Source organism: Bufo bufo, chromosome 1 (assembly GCF_905171765.1).
Source record: "Bufo bufo chromosome 1, aBufBuf1.1, whole genome shotgun sequence".
In the NCBI taxonomy this organism is placed as follows: Eukaryota; Metazoa; Chordata; class Amphibia; order Anura; family Bufonidae; genus Bufo; species Bufo bufo.
In genome coordinates this window covers 570,347,615-570,374,967 of record NC_053389.1, presented here as the reverse complement: position 1 = coordinate 570,374,967, position 27,353 = coordinate 570,347,615, and the positions used below count along the sequence as shown (strand labels likewise).

The 27,353-nt window shown below is 48.3% G+C and overlaps 1 protein-coding gene across 1 annotated transcript in view; it reads right to left on the bottom strand.

Moving 5' to 3' along the window:
* LOC120983444 (phytanoyl-CoA dioxygenase, peroxisomal-like) overlaps window positions 1-27,029 on the bottom strand; it is a 106,934-nt gene extending 79,905 nt beyond the window's left edge. Inside the window, exon 1 of the mRNA XM_040413191.1 lies at window positions 26,884-27,029. Coding sequence (XP_040269125.1) covers window positions 26,884-26,985 — 102 coding nt within the window. The 5' untranslated portion in view covers window positions 26,986-27,029. The remainder of the gene's footprint in view (window positions 1-26,883) is intronic.
* Window positions 27,030-27,353: the final 324 nt, after the last annotated feature.

Sequence of the window (27,353 nt, the reverse complement as noted above, 5' to 3'; positions counted from 1 at the left end):
CACAATGTAACTCCAAGTCAATCACACTTCTGTGAAATCAAACTGTCCACTTAGGAAGCAACACTGAGTGACAATCAATTTCACATGCTGTTGTGCAAATGGGATAGACAACAGGTGGAAATTATAGGCAATTAGCAAGACACCCCCAATAAAGGAGTGGTTCTGCAGGTGGTGAACACAGACCACTTCTCAGTTCCTATGCTTCCTGGCTGATGTTTTGGTCACTTTTGAATGCTGGCGGTGCTTTCACTCTAGTAGTAGCATGAGACTGAGTCTACAACCCACACAAGTGGCTCAGGTAGTGCAGCTTATCCAGGATGGCACATCAATGCGAGCTGTGGCAAGAAGGTTTGCTATGTCTGTCAGCGTAGTGTCCAGAGCATGGAGGCGCTACCAGGAGACAGGCCAGTACATCAGGAGACGTGTAGGAGGCCGTAGGAGGGCAACAACCCAGCAGCAGGACCGCTACCTCCGCCTTTGTGCAAGGAGGAACACTGCCAGAGCCCTGCAAAATGACCTCCAGCAGGCCACAAATGTGCATGTGTCTGCTCAAACGGTCAGAAACAGACTCTATGAGGGCCCGACGTCCATAGGTGGGGGTTGTGCTTACAGCCCAACACCATGCAGGACGTTTGGCATTTGCCAGAGAACACCAAGATTGGCAAATTTGCCACTGGCGCCCTGTGCTCTTCACAGATGAAAGCAGGTTCACACTGAGCACATGTGATAGACGTGACAGTCTGGAGACGCCGTGGAGAACGTTCTGCTGCCTGCAACATCCTCCAACATGACCGGTTTGGCAATGGGTCAGTAATGGTGTGGGGTGGCATTTCTTTGGAGGGCAGCACAGCCCTCCATGTGCTCGCCAGAGGTAGCCTGACTGCCATTTGGTACCGAGATGAGATCCTCAGACCCCTTGTGAGACCATATGCTGGTGCGGTTGGCCCTGGGTTCCTCCTAATGCAAGACAATGCTAGACCTCATGTGGCTGGAGTGTGTCAGCAGTTCCTGCAAGACGAAGGCATTGATGCTATGGACTGGCCCGCCCGTTCCCCAGACCTGAATCCAATTGAGCACATCTGGGACATCATGTCTCGCTTTATCCACCAACGTCACGTTGCACCACAGACTGTCCAGGAGTTGGCAGATGCTTTAGTCCAGGTCTGGGAGGAGATCCCTCAGGAGACCGTCCGCCACCTCATCAGGAGCATGCACAGGCGTTGTAGGGAGGTCATACAGGCACGTGGAGGCCACACACACTACTAAGCCTCATTTTGACTTTTTTTTAAGTACATTACATCAAAGTTGGATCAGCCTGTAGTGTGTTTTTCCACTTTAATTTTGAGTTTGACTCCAAATCCAGACCTCCATGGGTTAAAAAATTGGATTTCCATTTTTTTATTTTTGTGTGATTTTGTTGTCAGCACATTCAACTATGTAAAGAACAAAGTATTTCAGAAGAATATTTAATTAATTCAGATCTAGGATGTGTTATTTTTGTGTTCCCTTTATTTTTTTGAGCAGTGTACATGTGGATACTACGAGGGGGTGCATTATATGTAGTGGCACTACCGGGGTCATTATAACTACAGGGGCATTATAAATACAAGGGCCACTATAGGAGGCATTATAACTTATTACCACTAGGGGCTTTAAAGGGATGCCTTATAGAGGGGACTTGTTACTGCTGGGGGGCACTATAGAGGGTTTTATTTCTACTAAGGACCCTATGGGGGCATTATTAATATTGAGGGTATTATTATTAAGCACAATAAGGAGTTGCTTTTGGGGTAATATTAATAGTGCCCCCTATTAATATTGGAGGCAGTCTAACAGCACTATTACTATAGAGGGGGGGCTATCTTTATGGCAGTATAATTTCTATAGTGTAGTATTTGGGGCCTTGGGGAGCACAGGGCCCACAGTATTGGGGGTGGTAGCAGGGTGACGATATTGGGACACCAGGAGGAGGAGAATGATAGAAAAGTGAGGAACCTAAGGTGTCTCTGTGCTGAACTCTGCAGAGACAAGACACAGCTGAAATAATTTATATATTACAAAAATTGTACTTATTAGTGCGGGGAGGGAGGGGCCCAATACTGAGCTTTGCTATGGGGCCCCATGATTTCTATGTTTGCCCCTATATGCAGGTGCACATGGCACTACTATATAATAAACAGACGTGATAATAAAGTGATGCAGTTTAAGGTACCTGTCACGAGGGTATCGAGAACCACACCTGACTCCGTTATACCCGGGGTCAGGAAGTCGCAGCGGTTGGCTGCACGCTCTATTTAAGATAGGGCTGTTTTCCTTATGGTAGCTTTCTGGGTTTGCTTTGCAAACCCTTTTGGCTCACTCAGGGATCCGTAGCTCCTTCTCCTCAGCTGTTCCTTGTCCAGCACTCCCAGACCGCCTTATATTCCTCTCTCACACTTCTCTGGTTGCCAGAGATAGAGCTTCCTGGCTGGACATCTATTCTGACCTTCTGGAGCTGTGTTGCTGCGTTCGCTGGTAGTTGGTCCAGAACGCTACCCTCCGGATCCCTGTTGGACCTTTTTGGTCTATTGTGGTCACCCACCTGGGTGTATGTGTTTGTCTGTCCTCTCCCTGGTGTTTCCCTCTTAGTGATAGTGGTGCGGACTAGCGATACCACCGGCCTGTTCACTATCTAGGGCTCATATTAGGGAAAGCCAGGGTTTAGGCACGCGATCGCCGCACGGGTGAGGAACCCGTCTAGGGACGTCAGGGCAGTCAGGTGCCAGCCGCAAGGTGAGTTAGGGGTCACCACCTTTCCCTCTCCCTTGGGCAGGGCTTTCCCTGTTTTCCTCCCTGTGCGTGTCGTCGGTCATTACATTATCTCTGGCCCTTATTTTGTGTAGGTAAAAAAAAAAAAAAATAATAATTTTTTTTTACCTACTTAGAATCCAGTATGGATCAAATTGCTGCTCTGTCCAAACAATTTCATGGCCTGTCTTTGGAGGTGGTAGGATTGAAGGCGTCGGTCCTCCAGCAACAGCAGCAATTGCAACTGACTGCAAGCCCAGCGGTTGCTACTGGTAACCAGGTTGTTGCGGAACCCAAGGTCCCTCTCCCTGACAGATTTTCTGGGGGAAGGGACAAGTTTTTGACATTCCGTGAGGCCTGTAAATTATACTTTAAACTGCGCCCTTACTCCTCTGGTAATGAAGATCAGCGGGTGGGGGGTGTTATTTCCCTGCTGCAGGGGGATCCGCAGTCCTGGGCGTTCTCTTTACCTACTGATTCCCAGGCTCTTCGGTCAGTGGATGAGTTTTTCGGGGCCTTGGGTCTCATATATGATGACCCTGACCGAGTCGCACTGGCTGAATCAAGATTACGGAGACTCTTACAAGGAGAGCGGCCGGTAGAGGAGTATTGCTCTGAATTCCGTAGGTGGGCTACGGATACCCAGTGGAACGACCCGGCTCTCAGGAGTCAGCTCTGCTCTGGGTTATCCGAAAGGGTTAAGGATGCGCTTGCATTATATGAGACCCTCTTTTCCCTTGATGTGGTTATGTCCCTTTCTATCCGAATAGATAGACGCCTTAGGGACAGGTTGAAAAAAACGGAGCAATTGGTAACCCCTCCCAAGCAGCAGTTAGTCTGTACGGACTTAGACGAGCCTATGCAGCTAGGAGGAACTACTCGTCAGGTCCGTCCTCCTGAGGCTCGCCGTAGGCGTGGGGTTTGTTTTTTTTGTGGGGAGAGGGGTCATTTCATTAATGTCTGTCCTTCTTTCCTCAGAAACAAAAGACCGTCGGAAAAACTACTAACCCCAGGCTGTGTGGAGGATGTCAGCCGGGGGGTATACGTTTCCTCCATACGTACATCGCAATTTGTGTTGCCAGCGGTTATTATTTTTGGTGATAAGACGGAGACTATTTCTTTCTTTCTAGACAGTGGAGCAGGGGTAAATTTGATAGATGCCCATTTTGCCCGCACTTTGGGTTTGTCTCTCTGTACGTTACAGAGACCCATTCCCATATTCGCTATTGATTCTGCTCCCCTGTCTCAGAGAAACCTCACCCACATTGTTCATAATTTACACCTTCGGGTAGGGGACCACCATAACGAGATGCTTTCAGGTTATGTTCTGGAGGGGCTTCCCACTCCGGTAGTGCTGGGTCTTCCCTGGTTGGTAGCGCACAATCCAGTGGTGGATTGGCAGGCCAGGGAGATATTGGAGTGGAGTGAGCAGTGCAGAGAAAATTGCTTAAATAGCAATTGCTTAGTCGCCTCCATAACTACCCTACCTACATTTATTTCGGATTTTGAGGATGTTTTTTCTGAAAAGGGTTGTCAGAAGTTACCACCTCATCGTCCTTATGATTGCCCGGTTAACCTTATTCCCGGCGCAAAATTACCCAAGGCCAGGTTATATAATCTTTCAGGTCCAGAGAGACAAGCCATGAAAGATTATATCTCCGAGAGCTTGGCTAAGGGACACATCAGACCCTCTTCTTCACCCGTGGCTGCAGGGTTTTTCTTCGTTAAAAAGAAAGATGGGGGCCTGCGTCCTTGCTTAGATTTTCGCGAATTAAATCAGATAACCATCCGAGACCCATACCCTCTTCCTCTCATTCCTGACCTGTTTAATCAGATTGCGGGTGCTAGGTGGTTCTCCAAACTTGATCTTAGGGGGGCCTACAATCTGATTCGTATTAAGGAGGGGGATGAGTGGAAGACAGCGTTTAACACCCCTGAGGGGCATTATGAAAATCTAGTTATGCCTTTCGGTCTGACCAATGCTCCTGCCATCTTTCAACATTTCGTTAATGAAATCTTTAGTCATCTAACCGGCAGGTTTGTGGTAATATACCTAGATGATATTTTAATTTATTCGTCTGATCTGAAAACACATGAGGTGCATGTCAGACAAGTACTGCAGGTCCTACGGACGAATGAATTATATGCTAAAATTGAAAAATGTGTCTTTGCCGTTCAGGAGATACAATTCCTGGGTTATTTTTTATCTGCTTCAGGTTTCCGTATGGATCCTAGGAAGGTCCAGGCAATTTTAGATTGGGATCTTCCTGAGAACCTCAAAGCACTACAACGGTTCTTGGGCTTCGCGAATTTCTATAGGAAATTCATTAAAAATTATTCACTTATTGTAAAACCGCTTACTGACATGACTAGGAAGGGGACTGATTTTTCTAAATGGTCTGACGCCGCTAAAGTTGCTTTTTCCTCTCTAAAAGAGAGGTTTACCTCAGCACCTGTACTAGTCTAACCTGATGTCTCTCAGCCTTTTATTGTTGAAGTTGATGCGTCAGAGGTGGGAGTGGGGGCGGTGCCGTCTCAGGGTCCGTCTCCTGGCAAATGGCGTCCTTGTGCTTTCTTTTCTAAAAAACTATCTGCAGCAGAAAAGAACTACGATATTGGCAATAGGGAACTATTAGCTATTAAACTTGCGTTTGAGGAGTGGCGTCACTTTTTAGAGGGGGCAGTCCACCCCGTCACTGTGATTACGGACCACAAATATCTTCTGTATCTCGAATCAGCTAAGCATCTCACCCCTAGACAGGCTAGGTGGTCGCTATTTTTTACCAGGTTTAACTTTGTGATTACCTATCGTCCTGGGGCAAAGAACACCAAGGCAGATGCACTATCTCGTTGTTTCCCTGGAGGGGGTAATGTGAGTGATCCGGTGCCCATTCTTCAAAGAGGAGTGGTTGTTTCTGCGGTACACTCTGTTCTGGAGGGGAAGGTGTTAGAGGCCCAGGGGGACGCCCCGGTCTCTTGCCCCTCAGAGAAATTGTTTGTACCGTTGAACTTACGTTTCGAATTATTAAAGGAACATCATAATTCGGCACTTGCTGGGCACCCGGGTAGTAAAGCAACCTTGGAGCTATTGTCTCGTCGTTTTTGGTGGCCAAGGTTGCGTCAGGATGTATTGGATTTTGTGTCTTCTTGTTCTACCTGTGCGCGCGCGAAAGTCTCTCCTACACGTCCGGCAGGGTCTCTATTACCACTCGTCATTCCCAATAGACCGTGGACACATCTGTCAATGGATTTTATCACTGACTTACCTTTGTCTGCGGGTAAAACAGTTATTTTGGTAGTAGTGGACAGGTTTAGCAAAATGGTACACTTCATTGCGTTACCCGCACTACCTAATGCTAAGACTCTTGCTCAGGTATTCGTCAGTGAAATCGTGAAGCTTCACGGGGTCCCCTCCGATGTTGTTTCGGATCGGGGTACCCAGTTTATTTCTAAATTTTGGAAAGCTTTTTGTTCCCGTTTGGGGGTACACTTGTCCTTTTCCTCAGCTTTCCATCCTCAGTCGAATGGACAGACTGAGCGTACCAACCAAAACCTTGAGACATATCTAAGATGTTTTGTGTCTGAAAACCAAGAGTTGTGGTCATCATATTTACCGTTAGCTGAGTTTGCCATAAATAATCGTCGTCAGGAATCCACTGGCAAGTCACCATTTCTTGGTGCATATGGTTTTCATCCCCAATTCTGTACTTTCAAAGAGGGTGGGTCTTCTGGGGTTCCCGAAGAGGAACGGTTTTCGTCATCTCTTTCATCGGTATGGCAGAAGGTGCAAGCTAACTTGAAAAATATGGGAGGTAAATACAAATGCATGGCTGATAAGAGACGGTCGCCAGGTCCGGACCTAGGAGTGAATGACTATGTGTGGTTGTCTACTAGGAATATTAAATTGAAGGTTCCCTCTTGGAAACTGGGTCCTAGGTTTATTGGCCCTTACAAAATTGCAGCCATCATCAACCCCGTGGCTTTTCGCCTGGAGTTACCTCAGACTTTTAAAATTCATAATGTTTTTCATAAGTCGTTACTCAAAAAATATGTTCCACCTCTAGAACCATCACCGCTGCCACCCCCTCCTGTTGTCGTGGATGGTAATCTAGAATTTCAGATATCCAAAATTGTTAATTCTCGTCGGGTCCGCCGCTCTCTTCAATATCTGGTGCATTGGAGAGGTTACGGTCCCGAGGAAAGAATGTGGGTTCCTGCGTCTGAGGTAAACGCTGACAGGTTAGTTCGGGTTTTTCATGCCTCTCATCCTGAGAGACCTGGTCCTGAGTGTCCGGAGGCCCCTCGTAGAGAGGGGGGTACTGTCACGAGGGTATCGAGAACCACACCTGACTCCGTTATACCCGGGGTCAGGAAGTCGCAGCGGTTGGCTGCACGCTCTATTTAAGATAGGGCTGTTTTCCTTATGGTAGCTTTCTGGGTTTGCTTTGCAAACCCTTTTGGCTCACTCAGGGATCCGTAGCTCCTTCTCCTCAGCTGTTCCTTGTCCAGCACTCCCAGACCTCCTTATATTCCTCTCTCACACTTCTCTGGTTGCCAGAGATAGAGCTTCCTGCCTGGACATCTATTCTGACCTTCTGGAGCTGTGTTGCTGCGTTCGCTGGTAGTTGGTCCAGAACGCTACCCTCCGGATCCCTGTTGGACCTTTTTGGTCTATTGTGGTCACCCACCTGGGTGTATGTGTTTGTCTGTCCTCTCCCTGGTGTTTCCCTCTTAGTGATAGTGGTGCGGACTAGCGATCCCACCGGCCTGTTCACTATCTAGGGCTCATATTAGGGAAAGCCAGGGTTTAGGCACGCGATCGCCGCACGGGTGAGGAACCCGTCTAGGGACGTCAGGTGCCAGCCGCAAGGTGAGTTAGGGGTCACCACCTTTCCCTCTCCCTTGGGCAGGGCTTTCCCTGTTTTCCTCCCTGTGCGTGTCGTTGGTCATTACAGTACCTTTACACGAGGTGATGATCGGTATGATTGAGTGATAAACGAGTTGTTTTCCCTTTCATCCTCCATGACGGCATACCATGAGAGATGACCCGCCTCCAATCAGGTAGGGACAGGAAGTATAAATTAGACCCTCCTCCAGCTCTTCCTCAGTGTCTTCCTGTCCCTCCAGGTAGGAGATGGATCATCCTCATGGCACATTCTATGAGCCCGTTTCTGTTTCAGGCAGGCAGAGGCGGTAAGAAGAAAAAGGAATACCTTAAGCACATGAGGGAAGCAGACAGCACCCGTGCCCTAGTTGGGTATTGTGGGGCTGTAAAGACTGTCAGGTACCCCTGCTCCTTACCTCCCGCATGGCGTGTCGGGCATGGAGGTCCATGTGCGACCGGACACTCAGGGAGTCCCTCCGGTCTGTCCAACAGCTCCGCTTTGCGATCCGATAGTTTCAGCTCTCGCAAAGAACGCTACCGGAAGTCCTATGTGGTTCACGTGCGTTCCAACCGGAACTTCCGCTCTGTGGAATGCACGCGGTGGGGGCGGAGCAGCAAATCGGCACGCTGATCATGGCGGAAGTCGCCCACTGATCTGAGGTCTGCAGGTGAGAGTATTTTAAGGGGGGTTTTTGTAGAGAAGGTTGCTGCAACATGTCTGAACAACCTGGGCAGAGGGATACCTCTCAGGGACCCTCTATTGTAAGTAAGGTCCTGGGGGTTGGGTGAGTGCTGGTTGTATTACCTTGCTAAACCCCAGTATGTGCCCCTCATCTCTCTCTCTCTCCCCCTCTACGGCTCTCCCTGTATGAATGCGGAGTGATAAGGATATAGCTCAGAGAAAAGCTAGTCCAAAAACTAAAAAATGTGTTGTGTTCAGCTAAACTGCCCGACGCTTATAACAAAAAAACTTTTCAAAAAATGTACCTCTAATATGGTGAAGGACTTAGTTCCGTCAATTAGAGAGGAGCTACGAGATGTTATACGGGAAGAAATTGGCGGTAGTTACTCCTGGGACATCTAGCTCTAAACAGAGATCCTAAATTGAGCATCTCCGTGCCATCCTCTGAGCCTGAGTCGGATTCGGAGGATGAAGAAAGAGGGTATTTCCGGTCCATAAAAACATGATGGAACTAATTAAAAGAGAATGGAAATCCCTAGATAAACTATTCGTCCCAAAAACAATGAAACGTCGCCTCCCATTCTGTAAAGAAGATGAGGTCCTATTAACAACTTGCCCCAAAGTGGATGTATCTTTATCCAAACTAGTGAAAGGGGCTAATGCTCTCCCATTTGAAGATATGGGGACCTTAAGGGATCAAGGGACAAAAAAAACAATAAAAAAAAACTGATCAGGTCCTTAAAAAAAAATCTGGGAGGCCAGCACAGCACTATTCAAGCCTAATCTGGCAGCCACATCTGTGTCAAGGTCTTTAAAACAGTGGCTGTTACAGCTAGAGATTCTCCTGAAAGAAGGAGCCTCTTATGATACTTTAAAAGACTCCTTTAAAAGATCATGTGACGTACCATGTGATCGGAGTGACGTCATCAAAGGTCCTTGACCTATAATTAATGCTCACCACAGGTCCTATTCAGTAAAGGGGACAGAAGGAGATGCCAGCATCGCGATCAAGTGGACTAAGGCGAGTTAAATGATTTTTATTTATTTTTTAACCCCTCTAGTGCTGTTTTACTATGCATTCTGTATTCAGAATGCTATTATTTTCCCTTATAACCATGTTATAAGGGAAAATAATAATGATCGGGTCTCCATCCCGATCGTCTCCTAGCAACCATGCGTGAAAATTGCACCGCATCCGCACTTGCTTGCGGATGCTTGCGATTTTCACGCAACCCCATTCATTTCTATGGGGCTTGCGTTACGTGAAAAACGCACAAAGAGGAGCATGCTGCAATTTTCACGCAACGCACAAGTGATGTGTGAAAATCACCGCTCATGTGAACAGCCCCATAGAAATGAATGGGTCAGAATTCCGTGCGGATGCTGTGCGTTCACCTCCCGCAACGCATCCGCGCGGAAAACTCGCTCGTGTGAAAGGGGCCTTAGAGTTCATATATCAGCCTTAAGCGCAGTGTTCGGTGAAAAAATTGCAGAACATCCTTGGGTGATCCGGTTTCTAAAAGGAGCAGATAGGAACGGTATTAACCTAAGACCTACAGTTTCCCCTTGGGATCTCAATATAGTGCTATTAGGTTTGACAAACGCCCCGTTTGAACCTCTGTCAGAAACCTTGTTGAGATATTTATCTCTAAAGACTTTATTCCTGGTATCAATCACCTCAGCGCGAAGAGTGAGTGAAATCCAAGCTCTAAAAATAGCGGAACCTTTCTGCACTATATTTCCGGACAGAATTGTATTCAGACTGGACAATTCTTTTCTTCCTAAAGTGGTATCAAACTTCCACAGGCAGGAGGAGATTATTGTCCCATCATTCTGCTCAAACCCAAAAACAGAAGGGGAAAGGAATTTTCACAATTTAGATGTACGTAGTAGGGATCGACCGATTATCGGTTTGGCCGATATTATCGGCCGATATTGAGGATTTTGAACGTTATCGGTATCGGCATCTATTTTGCCGATATTCCGATAACGTATTGGGGACACAGAACGCGCTGCTCTCAGCGCGTTCTGTGTTCCCTCCGCAGCACAGGGGAGAAGGAAGCAGTGTCTCCTCCCCCTGTGCTGCTGCTGCCGCCGCCGCCAATGACAGGACGGAAGACAAGAGGAGGGGAGGGGCTGTGGCCGCTGCGCCACCAATGAAGATGAGTCTTTCATTAATTCAAATACAGGAGGCGGGAGCTGGCTGCAGAATCACATAGCCGGCTCCCGACCTCTATGAACGGCAGCTGCGATCTGCGGTAGTTAACCTCTTAGGTGCCGCGGATCGCAGCTACCGCTCATAGAGGTCGGGAGCCGGCTATGTGATTCTGCAGCCAGCTCCCGCCTCCTGTATATGAATGAGAGAGGTATCTTCATTGGTGGCGCAGTGCGCCCCCCCCCCCCTCAAGCCCCCTAGTATTAATCATTGGTGGCGCAGTGCGCCCCCCACCCCCATCCCAATAGTAAAAACATTGGTGGCGCAGTGCGCCCCCCCCCCCCTCAAGCCCCCTAGTATTAGTCATTGGTGGCGCAGTGCGCCCCCCACCCCCATCCCAATAGTAAAAACATTGGTGGCCGCCCCCCCCCCCCCCAGTTCTAATCATTGGTGGCAGTGGCCACAGGATCCCCTCTCCCCTGCTCCTCCGATCGGAGCCCCAGCAGTGTAAGCCTGGGGCTCCGATCGGTTACCATGGCAGCCAGGACGCTATTGAAGCCCTGGCTGCCATAGTCAGCTCCATGCTGCTGTGTGCACAAAGCACAGAGCAGCAGGGACAGTGTGAGATCCTATTCACCCTGATAGAGATCTATCAGGGTGAATGGGACAAGGGTTCTAGTCCCTAAGGTGGCTAAAAGTTAGTAAAAAAAAACAAAACACAAAAATATTAAGTATAAATGAAAAAGATTTACAAAAAAAATAAAATAATAATACACGTTAACAATAAACATTAATTTTCAGCAGATTTGTGTAGGAAATTTTTTTTTTCCTCAAAAATAAAAATACCCAGAATATCGGTATAAATTATCGGCTATCGGCCTGAAAGTTGACAAATTATCGGTATCGGTATCGGCCCTAAAAAATCAATATCGGTCGATCCCTAGTACGTAGGGCTGTGTTACTCTATCTAGAGGTTACAAAGACGTTCAGGAAAACGGACTGTTTGTCCAGTTCAGTGGAACACACAAAGGGCAAAAAGACACAAACAAAACACAACTCATTATCCAGATGGATAAAAATGGCGATTTCAGAGTCATATAAAGTATCAAATATGCCTCCACCAAAGTCCTTTACAGCACATTCCACAAGATCTGTGGCTGCATCCTGGGAAGAGAGGGCAAGTGCCTCATTAGAACAGATATGCAAAGCAGCGACATGGTCAAGTCCTCATACATTTATTAAACATTATAGAGTGGATACTACAGCTAGTCAGGAGCTCACTTTCGGCAGGAAATTGCTTCAGGCCATAGTCCGTCCATCCCCCCCCCCCCCAATAAGAATTTTATTCTGTTATATCTCATGGTATGCCGTCATGGAGGATGAAAGGGAAAAACCAAATTACTTACGGTAATTCCCTTTTCATGAATCCTCCATGACGGCACGGATTTCCCACCCTAATTACGTATATGAATAAATATATGTAGGAATATGTACATATAGGCCAAAAAATTTGGTGAAGGTGTGTGTGGGTGTGACTGCAAAAAAATAATATATATAAAAAAAAATATTTAAAAAAAAAAAAAAATTGTAGATATATAATAATCCTTTATATGCGAGGATAAGACTCTCTAGGCTATCGGTCCAGAAAGACACTGAGGAAGAGCTGGAGGAGGGTCTAATTTATACTTCCTGTCCCTACCTGGTTGGAGGCGGGTCATCTCTCATGGTATGCCGTCATGGAGGATTCATGAAAAGGGAATTACCGTAAGTAATTTGGTTTTCTTGGTGTAGTGAACGTTTCAACAGTGACCCTTTAGAAGTGCTGATTATGGTTCACAAAATCATAATTTCAATCACATATCCCATCGTGCTGCATTTACACAAAGTCAAATTTGAGTGCCGTGCGGTAAGCGATTCCTGTTTATGAAATTGTTAATGTCCAACGATGATTTTTGCTCCCACACAAATGAACCACAGAAAAATCTACCGATTGTCGCTCTCACTCATTGCTTTAACCACCTCAGCCCCCAGTGCTTAAACACCCTGAAAGACCAGGCCACTTTTTACACTTCTGACCTACACTACTTTCACCGTTTATTGCTCGGTCATGCAACTTACCACCCAAATGAATTTTACCTCCTTTTCTTCTCACTAATAGAGCTTTCATTTGGTGGTATTTCATTGCTGCTGACATTTTTACTTTTTTTGTTATTAATCGAAATTTAACGATTCTTTTGCAAAAAAATGACATTTTTCACTTTCAGTTGTAAAATTTTGCAAAAAAAACGAGATCCATATATAAATTTTGCTCTAAATTTATTGTTCTACATGTCTTTGATAAAAAAAAAATGTTTGGGTAAAAAAAAAAAATGGTTTGGGTAAAAGTTATAGCGTTTACAAACTATGGTACAAAAATGTGAATTTCTGCTTTTTGCAGCAGCTCTGACTTTCTGAGCACCTGTCATGTTTCCTGAGGTTCTACAATGCCCAGACAGTACAAACACCCCACAAATGACCCCATTTCGGAAAGTAGACACCCTAAGGTATTCGCTGATGGGCATAGTGAGTTCATAGAACTTTTTATTTTTTGTCACAAGTTAGCGGAAAATGATGATTTTTTTTTAAAAAAAATTTTCTTACAAAGTCTCATATTCTACTAACTTGTGACAAAAAATAAAAAAATTCTAGGAACTCGCCATGCCCCTCACGGAATACCTTGGGGTGTCTTCTTTCCAAAATGGGGTCACTTGTGGGGTAGTTATACTGCCCTGGCATTCTAGGGGCCCAAATGTGTGGTAAGGAGTTTGAAATCAAATTCTGTAAAAAATGACCAGTGAAATCCGAAAGGTGCTCTTTGGAATATGGGCCCCTTTGCCCACCTAGGCTGCAAAAAAGTGTCACACATGTGGTATCTCCGTATTCAGGAGAAGTTGGGGAATGTGTTTTGGGGTGTCATTTTACATATACCCATGCTGGGTGAGATAAATATCTTGGTCAAATGCCAACTTTGTATAAAAAAATGGTAAAAGTTGTCTTTTGCCAAGATATTTCTCTCACCCAGCATGGGTATATGTAAAATGACACCCCAAAACACATTCCCCAACTTCTCCTGAATACAGAGATACCAGATGTGTGACACTTTTTTGCAGCCTAGGTGGGCAAAGGGGCCCATATTCCAAAGAGCACCTTTCGGATTTCACTGGTCATTTTTTACAGAATTTGATTTCAAACTCCTTACCACACATTTGGGCCCCTAGAATGCCAGGGCAGTATAACTACCCCACAAGTGACCCCATTTTGGAAAGAAGACACCCCAAGGTATTCCGTGAGGGGCATGGCGAGTTCCTAGAATTTTTTATTTTTTGTCACAAGTTAGTGGAATATGAGACTTTGTAAGAAAAAAAAAAAAATCATCATCATTTTCCACTAACTTGTGACAAAAAATAAAAAATTCTAGGAACTCGCCATGCCCCTCACGGAATACCTTGGGGTGTCTTCTTTCCAAAATGGGGTCACTTATGGGGTAGTTATACTGCCCTGGCATTTTCCAGGGGCCCTAATGTGTGGTAAGTAGGTAAATGATCTGTGAAATCCTAAAGGTGCTCTTTGGAATGTGGGCCCCTTTGCCCACCTAGGCTGCAAAAAAGTGTCACACATGTGGTATCGCCGTATTCAGGAGAAGTTGGGGAATGTGTTTTGGGGTGTCATTTTACATATACCCATGCTGGGTGAGAGAAATATCTTGGCAAAAGACACCTTTTCCAATTTTTTTATACAAAGTTGGCATTTGACCAAGATATTTCTCTCACCCAGCATGGGTATATGTAAAATGACACCCCAAAACACATTCCCCAACTTCTCCTGAGTACGGCGATACCAGATGTGTGACACTTTTTTGCAGCCTAGATGCGCAAAGGTGCCCAAATTCCTTTTAGGAGGGCATTTTTAGACATTTGGATACCAGACTTCTTCTCACGCTTTGGGGCCCCTAGAATGCCAGGGCAGTATAAATACCCCACATGTGACCCCATTTTGGAAAGAAGACACCCCAAGGTATTTAATGAGGGGCATGGCGAGTTCATCGAATTTTTTTTTTTTTTGGCACAAGTTAGCGGAAATTGATATTTTTTATTTTTTTCTCACAAAGTCTCCCTTTCCGCTAACTTGGGACAAAAATTTCAATCTTTCATGGACTCAATATGCCCCTCACGGAATACCTGGGGGTGTCTTCTTTCCGAAATGGGGTCACATGTGGGGTATTTATACTGCCCTGGCATTCTAGGGGCCCTAAAGCGTGAGAAGAAGTCTGGAATATAAATGTCAAAAAATTTTACGCATTTGGATTCCGTGAGGGGTATGGCGAGTTCATGTGAGATTTTATTTTTTGACACAAGTTAGTGGAATATGAGACTGTAAGAAAAAAAAATATATAATTCCGCTAACTTGGGCCAAAAAAATGTCTGAATGGAGCCTTACAGAGGGGTGATCAATGACAGGGGGGTGATCAATGACAGGGGGGGGTGATCAATGACAGGGGGGGTGATCAGAGAGTCTATATGGGGTGATCACCCCCCTGTCATTGATCACCCCCCTGTAAGGCTCCATTCAGATGTCCGTATGTGTTTTGCGGATCCGATCCATGTATCCGTGGATCCGTAAAAATCATACGGACATCTGAATGCAGCCTGACAGGGGGGTGATCAATGACAGGGGGGGGGGTGATCAATGACATGGGGGTGATCAGGGAGTCTATATGGGGTGATCACCCCCCCTGGAAGGCTCCAGGGAGACGCCTGTATGTGTTTTGCGGATCCGATCCATCTATCAGTGGATCCGTAAAAATCATGCGGACATCTGAATGGAGCTTTACAGGGGGTTGATCAATGACAGGGGGGTAATAAATGACAGGGGGGTGATCAGGGAGTCTATATGGGGTGATCACCACAGTCATTGATCACGCCCCTCTAAGGCTCTATTCAGACGTCCGTATGCGTTTTGCGGATCCGATCCATCTATCAGTGGATCCGTAAAAATCATGCGGACATCTGAATGGAGCTTTACAGGGGGTTGATCAATGACAGGGGTGTAATCAATGACAGGGGGATGATCAGGGAGTCTATATGGGGTGATCACCTCCGTCATTGATCACTCCCCTGTAAGGCTGCATTCAGACGTCCGTATGTGTTTTGCGGATCCGATCCATCTATCAGTGGATCCGTAAAATTCATACGGACCTCTGAATGGAGCCTTACAGGGGGTTATCAATGACAGGGGGGTGATCAATGACAGGGGGGTGATCAGGGAGTCTATATGGGGTGATCAGGGGTTAATAAGTGACAGGGGGGGGGTGTAGTGTAGTGGTGCAACATATTACTGAGCTACCTGTGTCCTCTGGTGGTCGATCCAAACAAAGGGGACCACCAGAGGACCAGGTAGCAGGTATATTAGACGCTGTTATCAAAACAGCGTCTAATATACCTGTTAGGGGTTAAAAAAAAAAACACATCTCCAGCCTGCCAGCGAACGATCGCCGCTGGCAGGCTGGAGATCAACTCTCTTACCTTCCGTGCCTGTGTGCGCGCGTTCACAGGAAATCTCGCGTCTCGCAAGATGACGCGTATATGCGTGATTGTGCGCAGCGCTGCCACCTCCGGAACGCGAATCTGCGTTAGGCGGTCCGGAGGTGGTTAAAGAGGACCTTTCACCTGTATAAACGATGTTAACTGAGTATGCTGCCATATAGAGCGGCGCCCGGGGATCTCACTGCACTTACTATTATCCCCGGGCGCCGCTCCGTTCTCCCGTTATAGGCTCCGGTACCTTTGCTTCTTAAGTTATAGTAGGCGGGTCTTGTCCCTTGTCCTGTGGGCGTCTCCTTCTCCTAGGCTGCAGCACTGGCCAATCGCAGCACACAGCTCACAGCCTGGGTGGTTTTTTTCTCCCAGGCTGTGAGCGGTGCGCTGCGATTGGCCAGCGCTGCAGCCTAGGAGAAGGAGACGCCCACAGGACAAGGGAAGACCCGCCTACTATAACTTAAGAAGCAAAGGTACCGGAGCCTATAACGGGAGAACGGAGCGACGCCAGGGGGTAATAGTAAGTGCAGTGAGATCCCCGGGCGCCGCTCTATATGGCAGCATACTTAGTTAACATCGTTTATACAGGTGAAAGGTCCTCTTTAAGGCTCCATTCACACATCCATGGTGTGTTGAAGATCCGCAACACACCCGCCTGGCACCCCTATAGAAATGACTATTCTTGTCCGCAGCTGCGTACAAGAATTGGACATTGTGCCGGCATACATACATAATTCCTCTGGGGAGCCATCTTATAAGCTTCTGGCATATGTAAAAGAAGAGTGAACTCTCATTTTCCTGAAGCCTGGGTCACCTATGATATAGATGGACACTTTTATTACCACTACTCTGTGAGGCCGGCTATAAAAGGTCATAAAGGCTATACCAGGCCCAGCTCATCCTGTCCTCTAAGATAAAGATCAGCTCGCTGTCAAGCCTGGCTGGAGCGTGACGTCATTAATTTCCAGGTCTGGTTTGAGGAGAGCTAATAGCCCTTAATTAGCTCTGGGCATAAAACCAGTCCACTTTCATATTTCATTTATGAATCAACTTATGCCCTTTCTGACACCAGATCCAGGCTCTACAGAGTATTGTGGTTAATTGGGTATCAAATATGACCAGAGGATGTGATTCTGTAGCTCCCCTATGGGTGGTAGAAGAACTACAGGTCCCAGCATTACCGTGTGTGGTCTCATTCTGTATGTAAATAAATAAGGATCGCAAATATGTATTCTGTATAAAAATATGCCGATGTATCAGGGAGATACGGGCTTAAGTATAATCCTCATTGTAGGAACTGAACTTTGAGGGGGTCATAAATCACGTGGAGGCCAATCCCTAGGCTTCACAGTCACTCTGTTGCCATTAGCTGACTGGAGTAAGTCTCCTGCCCATGGGAGAGTTCATAAAAATCCGTGCACAAGAACAGAGGAGAGAGACCCATGGAACATTACCAGACACTTAATTGGACATTGACGGCATATCCCTGTATCAGAAGAACTTTGAGGGTCTCCCCTGATACATACTGAACTGGGTTTGCAAGGATTCAAAAAGGACATATGAACGACCATCTGAAACCCTCCAGAGAAACTAAGTATTCTTTCATCTTTTTCCCTTTCATTTGAACTGTCATGATTATTTATATTGTTATTATTAGTCTGTAGATTTATAGTCATTTTCATTAGATTTGTATGCACTGCTTTTTACCTCTTATTAAAGATTATAAAATCTAAGTGGCCAAGTCTTCCATATTCTAAGCTGCTGAACAACGTACCTTGCCTTTGAAGAGACGTTACCAGGTAGTTAGTTAAATTTCATTTAGGAATTGTAGCTGGGGGTGATTGACTGCGGTTGGTCAGTAAGTGATATCCGGTTCATCCACTGATCTGTGTGATAGTGAATGACCCGGATAGTCGGCTCGTGGACCGGGAACCCACGTGGTGGCAGTTACCAAAGTGTAGTGGGGGGGTGTTAGCCGGATGGTAATACCCCGGTCAAGTGAGGTCTCTGTGTGTGCGCAGACTCCGTCACAGACCACTACGTCAGAGCTGTGGGATCCGGACCGATCGGATTCATAGTTCGTGACATTTTCTGGTGGCAGCTTACGGGATTCTGTATGCTTAGAATATTAGTGCATGAAGTTATGTCCATAACTCTGTACTAAAGGATTGAAAAATTCTGGAAGACGAAGCACAGTGCATTCGTTTTGATAGAATAATAATTCACGACAGTCCCCTCCCCTCTCTCTTGTTTTCTGTCCTATCTTTTATTTGGCAATAATGTCCGAATCCGTGAATTATGACGTCCTGAGCGTGTCTGATATCACAGCTCTGTGTGAGCACAAAGGCATCCAAGTATATGGGAAAAATAAGACTGTCCTTATCCAGGAGTTATGTGCACGGAGGAGTCAAGAGTCATCCCTGCAGGATTCAGAGAATGGAGGACACTCAGGGGCCCCTGAGCCAGGTGACCCCTTCCAGAATGAGGATGATGAACTGGGAGGAGGACAGCCTGCTGGGGCTTGCAGTCCTCTAGCTGGACATAACTGTCTCTATGCCATCCCAAAATGGTCTGGACCAACTAATGCTCAGTAACCCGGACTTATATTTTCGGCTGCTGGAGGCACGTCGGGCAGAGCGCCAGGCTGAGCGCGAGGCTGCAGAACGGGAAGCTGTCCGCAGGCATGAACTGGACATGGCCCGAGTACAGCTTCAGGGGTCCGACCGGCATTCTACATCCACAGGCCCATCCCTGATGGTCAAGCCAAAACTGCCTGTGATGGAGTCTGAGAACTGTGACATTGATCTTTTCCTGCATGCTTTTGAAACCTCATGCCAGCAGTACCAGGTACCAGAGCCGCAGTGGGCGGGACATCTAATGTCCACACTGAAGGGCAAAGCTATGGAGGCCCTGGTCGGACTACCATTAGCAGAGCGTACCAGTTACGCGGTCATCAAAAAGGCTATTCTGGTCAAGTACCAGCTGACTCCAGAGACTTACCGTTTACGGTTCCGGTCCCTGCGGAGAGGGCCCGGAGATACTTTTATGGACCATCTGGGCAAGTTGCAGACCACCTTCCAACAGTGGTCTGATCCCCTCACAGAGGACACCAAGCAGTCCCTGGCGGATCTGATGGTCCGAGAACAGTTTGTCTCCAATTGCCCCACGGATGTGCAAAAATACGTATGTGAGCACAAGCCGAAGAGTGCGCGAGAGGCGGCCGAGCTAGCCGATGAATACGTCGCCATGCCCAGCACTCGGGCATTCAAAGACACTCTGTCCCGCCTGGGAGGAACCTCTTCATCTGCTTCTTCCTCCCGGCCAGCTTTGTCGGTTCCGGTCCAGCGACCCTTTCACAGGCCTGCACAAAGACCCGAAGGAGTCAAGCCAGCACCGACAGACGTGCGCAAGTGCTATGCGTGCGGCAAGCCAGGACACCTCAGCCACTCGTGCCCGGAGAAGAAGACAGCACCCCCTGGCAAGCTTGCCCGCAACCCATCATCTGTGCTGTTGGTGAATGGAGCTGCAAGACACACCGCAGACAACCTACAGTCGGTTACTGTGGGCAACCGATGCACCACAGGCTTCCGCGATACAGGAGCCAAAGTCACACTAGTTCGGCCTGAACTAGTGGATGACGCAGACCTTATTCCCGGCAAAAGCCTCACCATCACGGGAGTTGGGGGGTGAGCCCTAATGTTCCCCTAGCTCGTGTTTTCCTTGATTGGGGGGCTGGGAGTGGAGTAAGGGAGGTGAGAGTCTCTGCGGAGATCCCCACAAATGTTTTATTAGGCACTGACCTAAGACGATTGGTCTCGTGCTACGTGCCCCCCTGGAAGCACACAGGACTCACCCGTCCCTATGGAGGTCCCTGGACATACCGAGGTACTGTGCAAGGATGTTTGCATAACATCAGAAAACCTTGGGGGTGGACCGCGGGAGGTGGGGTGTGTGGGAGCAGTTCTTCTACGACAGGAGATGTAGAGGGGATGGCGGGTGTATGTACACAGGTAGCGGACATGTGTTTAACTGATTCAAGTTGTGCAAATGTTAAATGTGATGACATTATTGTGCCTGTGTTGCCCGTCACTCGCAGGGCTGCAAAAGTCGCAGCGGAACGCTCCATTGGGGAAGAGCAAGTGGAAGTGTCCTCTTCCACCGGTTCGGACCCCGTGGACTTAACCGCGTCAGAGCCTCAGCCACTGTCCCTGTTCGCCACAGGACAGCTGGCTGGGACTTGTAGTGCCGCCTTTGAGCAGGCCCTGCGAGATGACCCTACCTTGGAGCAGCTAAGAGGGTTAGCTGCCAGCCCTCCCACTGAGGGAGACAAATACTGAGTGTGTTGGGACAATGGGAAACTGTATAAGGAGGACATCTCCCACAGTGACAGTAGGGTGGGGCTACTCAAGAGGCGGCTCATTGTACCTGTGCAGTTCAGGGAACAATTACTGCAAGTGGCTCATGAGATCCCCTTAGCTGGTCACTTGGGAGTAACCAAAACAAAGTCCCGGGTGATGCAGAATTTTTTCTGGCCTGGCCTCGGGGCAGAGGTCGCCAAGTACTGCAGGTCCTGCGACACCTGTCAGCGAGTTGGCAAAGCAGGAGACCGTCACCGAGCTCCATTGAATCCCTTAACGATAATTGATGAACCCTTCAGGAGGGTGGCTGTGGACATCATTGGTCCACTGGCCATCCCCAGCAGTTCGGGTAAACGGTTCCTATTAACCCTGGTGGATTACGCGACACGCTACCCGGAAGCAGTGGCGTTATCCTCCATTAGGGCGGACAAGGTTGCAGACGCCCTGCTGGGGATCTTCACGAGAGTGGGGTTCCCAGCTGAGCTTCTCAGTGACCAAGGACCTCAGTTCATGTCTGAACTAATGCAGGGGCTCTGTAGGAAAATACAGGTGAACCATATCGTAGCCAGCCTTTACCACCCACAAACGGCCTCTGTGAGCGCTTCAATGGGACGTTGAAGCAGATGCTGAAGACGTTCGTGGAGGCGCAAGGGAAGGACTGGGAACGATATCTACCTCACCTGCTATTTGCCTACAGAGAGGTTCCCCAGGAGTCAACCGGGTTTTCGCCCTTCGAACTCCTGTATGGTCGACGAGTAAGAGGTCCCCTAGACCTAATCAGAGAGTCTTGGGAAGGCAAGGTTGCCGGAACGGAAGTCTCTGTAGTAGACTATGTCCTCAGGTTCCGAGACAAAATGGAGTCGCTTGTAGGTCTGTTACAGGAGAATATGGTGCAGGCCCAAAGCAAACAGAAGCAGTGGTATAACCGCACTGCCCGAGAGAGAATCTACCAGGAGGGGCAGAAGGTCTATGTCCTGCTGCCGATGCGGCAAAACAAACTGCAAGCTGCATGGGAAGGGCCGTACCCCATTGTCAAACGTCTGAGTAAGGTAAATTATGTGGTGGGCCTTGGAGAGGGAGGTAGGAGACAGAAGACGTTTCACGTCAACATGCTCAAGGAGCATCACGAGAGAACGCCACATGTTATGCCGGTTTGCAGCCTGCCCGAAAGGGAGGAGGCCGACCCCCTACTAGATCTGCTAGCTGACACTCGAGAGTTGGAGGTGGACTTAACCCTCAACTCTCGTCCCAGCAGTGATCTCAGCTCTTAGAAGTGTTGACGGCTCACCGTGACACTTTTACAGGGAAACCCGGGAGAACACACCTTGCAGTCCATCATGTGGACACAGGTACACATGCTCCCACAAAGCAGTCCGCCTACCGCGTCTCAATGGAGGTCCAGGCAGACCTCAGGAGGGAGATCGAGGAGATGAAGCAGCTCGGGGTCATTCAGAAATCTCAGTGCTTGGGCCTCACCGGTGGTGCTGGTCCCGAAGAAAGAGCAGACAACCAGGTTCTGTGTGGATTATCGGAAACTGAATGCCATCACAACCTCGGATGCTTACCCCATGCCCAGGATTGATGAACTGTTAGATAAGTTGGCAGGAGCCAGCTACCTGACAATCATGGACCTGAGCAGGGGGTATTGGCAGATTCCCCTGACCTCGGAGGCTCATCACCCCTTTCGGCTTACACGAATTTACTGTAATGCCGTTTGGGATGAAGAATGCGCCAGCCACCTTTCAAAGGCTTGTGAATGACTTGCTGGAAGGACTAGAAGAATGTGCTGTCGCCTATTTAGACGACATTGCCGTGTATAGCCCCACGTGGAAGGAGCACCTGGTGCACCTGTCGCAAGTACTGGACAAACTTGCTGCGGCTGGACTAACTGTTAAGCCTAGCAAGTGCCAGCTGGGCATGAATGAGGTCACTTACTTAGGCCACAGAGTAGGAGGAGGCACACTGAGGCCTGAAATAGAGAAGGTGGAAGCCATTACGAGATGGCCAACACCTCTCACCAAGAAACAGGTCATGTCTTTCTTGGGAACGGCCGGGTACTATAGGAAGTTCATCCCGAACTATAGCGCCCTGGCCAAGCCTCTGACAGACTTGACCAAGAAGAAGCTGCCCAGGATGGTGTCATGGACGCCGGAATGCGAGCAAGGCTTCCAGGCCCTGAAGGATGCACTAGCCAGTTCTCCTGTGCTTCAGGCCCCAGATTTCACTCAGAAGTTTGTGGTCCACACGGATGCTTCCGCCTTTGGTCTGGGTGCAGTCCTGAGTCAGGTGAACCAGGCCGGGGAGGAGCATCCTGTACTATACCTGAGCCGTAAGTTACTGGCCAGGGAGACGAGCTACTCCACAATAGAGAAGGAGTGTTTAGCTATTGTGTGGTCCCTGCCAAAGCTACAACACTACCTGTATGGACACAGTTTCACAGTGATCACCGATCACAATCCCCTCAGCTGGTTGGCACGTCTCGCAGGAGACCATGCGAAACTGCTGAGATGGAGCCTGATTTTGCAGCAGTACAACTTCACCGTGCAGCACAGAAAAGGTAGTTTACATGGAAACGCCGACGGGTTGTCGCGGCAGGGAGAATCGGCCGGAGACGGCTGGGTTGCTGTGGACTAGGCTTGTGGCCATTTCCCCAGGCAACCTTTTAAAAGAGGGAGGTGTGCCGGCATACATACATAATTCCTCTGGGGAGCCATCTTATAAGCTTCTGGCATATGTAAAAGAAGAGTGAACTCTCATTTTCCTGAAGCCTGGGTCACCTATGATATAGATGGACACTTTTATTACCACTACTCTGTGAGGCCGGCTATAAAAGGTCATAAAGGCTATACCAGGCCCAGCTCATCCTGTCCTATAAGATAAAGATCAGCTCGCTGTCAAGCCTGGCTGGAGCGTGACGTCATTAATTTCCAGGTCTGGTTTGAGGAGAGCTAATAGCCCTTAATTAGCTCTGGGCATAAAACCAGTCCACTTTCATATTTCATTTATGAATCAACTTATGCCCTTTCTGACACCAGATCCAGGCTCTACAGAGTATTGTGGTTAATTGGGTATCAAATATGACCAGAGGATGTGATTCTGTAGCTCCCCTATGGGTGGTAGAAGAACTACAGGTCCCAGCATTACCGTGTGTGGTCTCATTCTGTATGTAAATAAATAAGGATCGCAAATATGTATTCTGTATAAAAATATGCCGATGTATCAGGGAGATACGGGCTTAAGTATAATCCTCATTGTAGGAACTGAACTTTGAGGGGGTCATAAAACACGTGGAGGCCAATCCCTAGGCTTCACAGTCACTCTGTTGCCATTGGCTGACCGGAGTAAGTCTCCTGCCCATGGGAGAGTTCATAAAAATCCGTGCACAAGAACAGAGGAGAGAGACCCATGGAACATCACCAGACACTTAATTGGACATTGACGGCATATCCCTGTATCAGAAGAACTTTGAGGGTCTCCCCTGATACATACTGAACTGGGTTTGCAAGGATTCAAAAAGGACATATGAACGACCATCTGAAACCCTCCAGAGAAACTAAGTATTCTTTCATCTTTTTCCCTTTCATTTGAACTGTCGTGATTATTTATATTGTTATTATTAGTCTGTAGATTTATAGTCATTTTCATTAGATTTGTATGCACTGCTTTTTACCTCTTATTAAAGATTATAAAATCTAAGTGGCCAAGTCTTCCATATTCTAAGCTGCTGAACAACGTACCTTGCCTTTGAAGAGACGTTACCAGGTAGTTAGTTAAATTGCATTTAGGAATTGTAGCTGGTGGTGATTGACTGCGGTTGGTCAGTAAGTGATATCCGGTTCATCCACTGATCTGTGTGATAGTGAATGACCTGGATAGTCGGCTCGTGGACCGGGAACCCACGTGGTGGCAGTTACCAAAGTGTAGTGGGGGGGTGTTAGCCGGATGGTAATACCCCGGTCACGTGAGGTCTCTGTGTGTGCGCAGACTCCGTCACAGACCACTACGTCAGAGCTGTGGGATCCGGACCGATCGGATCCATAGTTCGTGACAGACATGTCCTATCTTTTGCGGAGCTGCGGACCTGAAGATCGGGGCCGCGCTCCGCAAATGCGGATAGCACACTGTGTGCTGTCCGCATCCATTCCGTCCCCATAGAGAATGAATGGGTCCGCACCTGTTCCGCAAAATTACGGAAAGGATGCGGACCCATTTGCGGACGTGTGAATGGACCCCAACACTGCTTGATAATCGTGCAGTTATGTGCAATTTAGCGATAGTTTACAGGATAATCTCCTTGTGTACAGGTACCGTTAGTTATACTGCATGAAGACCCAATCAAGTTGTTAAGACTGGTGTTTCCTGGAGTATAAAGCTCCACATCTATTAAAGGGTTCTCTGAGACCACAAACCCCTTTTTTTTCTTATGGCCAGGCAGGGTACATGGGTTAAGAAAAAAGATCCACCTGTGATGTAGACAGCACATCGGTCTCAGTCCCAGTTCCGGGGACCAGAAGCAGTGGCGCTGCAGCCGGAGCATCGGTGACCCTGCCTAGAGATATGAGGGGAAAAACTATTGGCTGTATAACCTGAAACCTGGTGTAGGGGGTAAATTCTGATAAACCTGTCTGGCTGTAGAGGACAACTGGAAAATAAATTTAAAGGGAACCGGTCACCAGGATTTTGTGCATAGAGCTGGGGACATGGGCTGCTAAATGGCCGCTAGCACATCTGCAATACCCAGTCCCCACAGCTCTCTGCTCTTTTATTGTGTTAAAAAACCTTTTTGATCAATATGCAAATGACCTGATAGGAGTCCTGTGTCCGGAGAGGAGTCAAGCGGAAAGGAGCCCAGCACCGCCCCGTGTCCTCCGAATCCCCTCCTTGCTGGCTGACGTCAGAGCTGGAGCGCCGAAATCTCGCGATGCACGAGCTAGCGCATGCGTAGTTCGTTCCCTGTGCTGATGCCAGCACAGGGAATGAACATGATGCCGACACTGCGCATGCACTAGCTCGCGCATCGCGAGATTTCGGCGCTCCAGCTCTGTGACGTCAGCCAGCAAGGAGGAGATTCGGAAGACGCGGGGCGGTGCTGGGCTCCTTTCCGCTTGACTCCTCTCCGGACACAGGACTCATATCAGGTCATTTGCATATTGATCAAAAAGGTTTTTTAACACAATAAAAAAGCAGAGAGCTGTGGGGACTGGGTATTGCAGATGTGCTAGCAGCCATCTAGCAGCCCATGTCCCCAGCTCTATGCGCAAAATCCTGGTGACAGGTTTCCTTTAAACAGTTGTATACTGATTATATATATATATATATATATACACACATACACACACACTTTACAGTGCGGCCATGTCACATATAGATAGGTTCTCCCCTCAGTACATTTCCTTACTACATCCCTGCCTATAGTAATGCAGACTGCGCAGTGCCCAGTGGAGCCACCTGTGTACCACTCACCCTATACCAGTCTCTTCCTGCAGACTGCACAGTGTCCAGACCTGTGTACCAGTCACCCTATACCAGTCTCTTCCTGCAGACTGCACAGTGTCCAGACCTGTGTACCAGTCTCTTCCTGCAGACTGCACAGTGTCCAGACCTGTGTACCAGTCACCCTATACCAGTCTCTTCCTGCAGACTGCACAGTGCCCAGACCTGTGTACCAGTCACCCTATACCAGTCTCTTCCTGCAGACTGCACAGTGCCCAGACCTGTGTACCAGTCACTCTATACCAGTCTCTTCCTGCAGACTGCACAGTGTCCAGACCTGTGTACCAGTCACTCTATACCAGTCTCTTCCTGCAGACTGCACAGCGTCCAGACCTGTGTACCACTCACCCTATACCAGTCTCTTCCTGCAGACTGCACAGTGCCCAGACCTGTGTGCCAGTCACCCTATACCAGTCTCTTCCTGCAGACTGCACAGTGCCCAGACCTGTGTACCACTCACCCTATACCTGTCTCTTCCTGCAGACTACACAGTGTCCAGACCTGTGTACCAGTCACTCTATACCAGTCTCTTCCTGCAGACTGCACAGTGTCCAGACCTGTGTACCAGTCACTCTATACCAGTCTCTTCCTGCAGACTGCACAGTGCCCAGACCTGTGTGGCAGTCACTCTATACCAGTCTCTTCCTGCAGACTGCACAGCGTCCAGACCTGTGTACCACTCACCCTATACCAGTCTCTTCCTGCAGACAGCACAGTGCCCAGACCTGTGTACCAGTCACCCTATACCAGTCTCTTCCTGCAGACTGCACAGTGCCCAGACCTGTGTACCAGTCACCCTATACCAGTCTCTTCCTGCAGACTGCACAGTGCCCGGACCTGTGTACCAGTCACTCTATACCAGTCTCTTCCTGCAGACTGCACAGACCTGTGTACCAGTCACCCTATACCTGTCTTCAGCTCGGCTATGTGCCGGACCAATGGAAGGATACGAGGTGTCGCTGGAGGACGGACAGGCGGCCGCCTCCTCCTGCAGTGATCCCGGAGCCCCGGGCCTGCATGCTTCTAGCTGTGTCTGCGGCTCTTCCAGGCATCACTTATGGCGCAGACCTCACAGTCCGGACTTATAAATCTCCCGCCCCGGACCTGACTCCTCCCATCACAACTCCCTACACCGCCCCAGCCAAATGACTGCGGGTAGGGCGTCTGGTGATGGGAGTCTGTACGGACGGGATATACTGGGCACCTGAGACTAGGTGGCGCATAGCTGCCCTCCATGTGCCAAGGAAGAGCTGAAAGTATACGGTGATAACTGTGCATCTAGCTGTATACACCTCACAGCCCCATCCTAAACCATTCCCCCAGGGCAGGCTCCTCGTCCATACAGATTTATCATAGACCCGCTGCCTATACAGGTGTGTGATACCCAGGTGCGGTGCCAGATGTATACAGGTGTGTGATA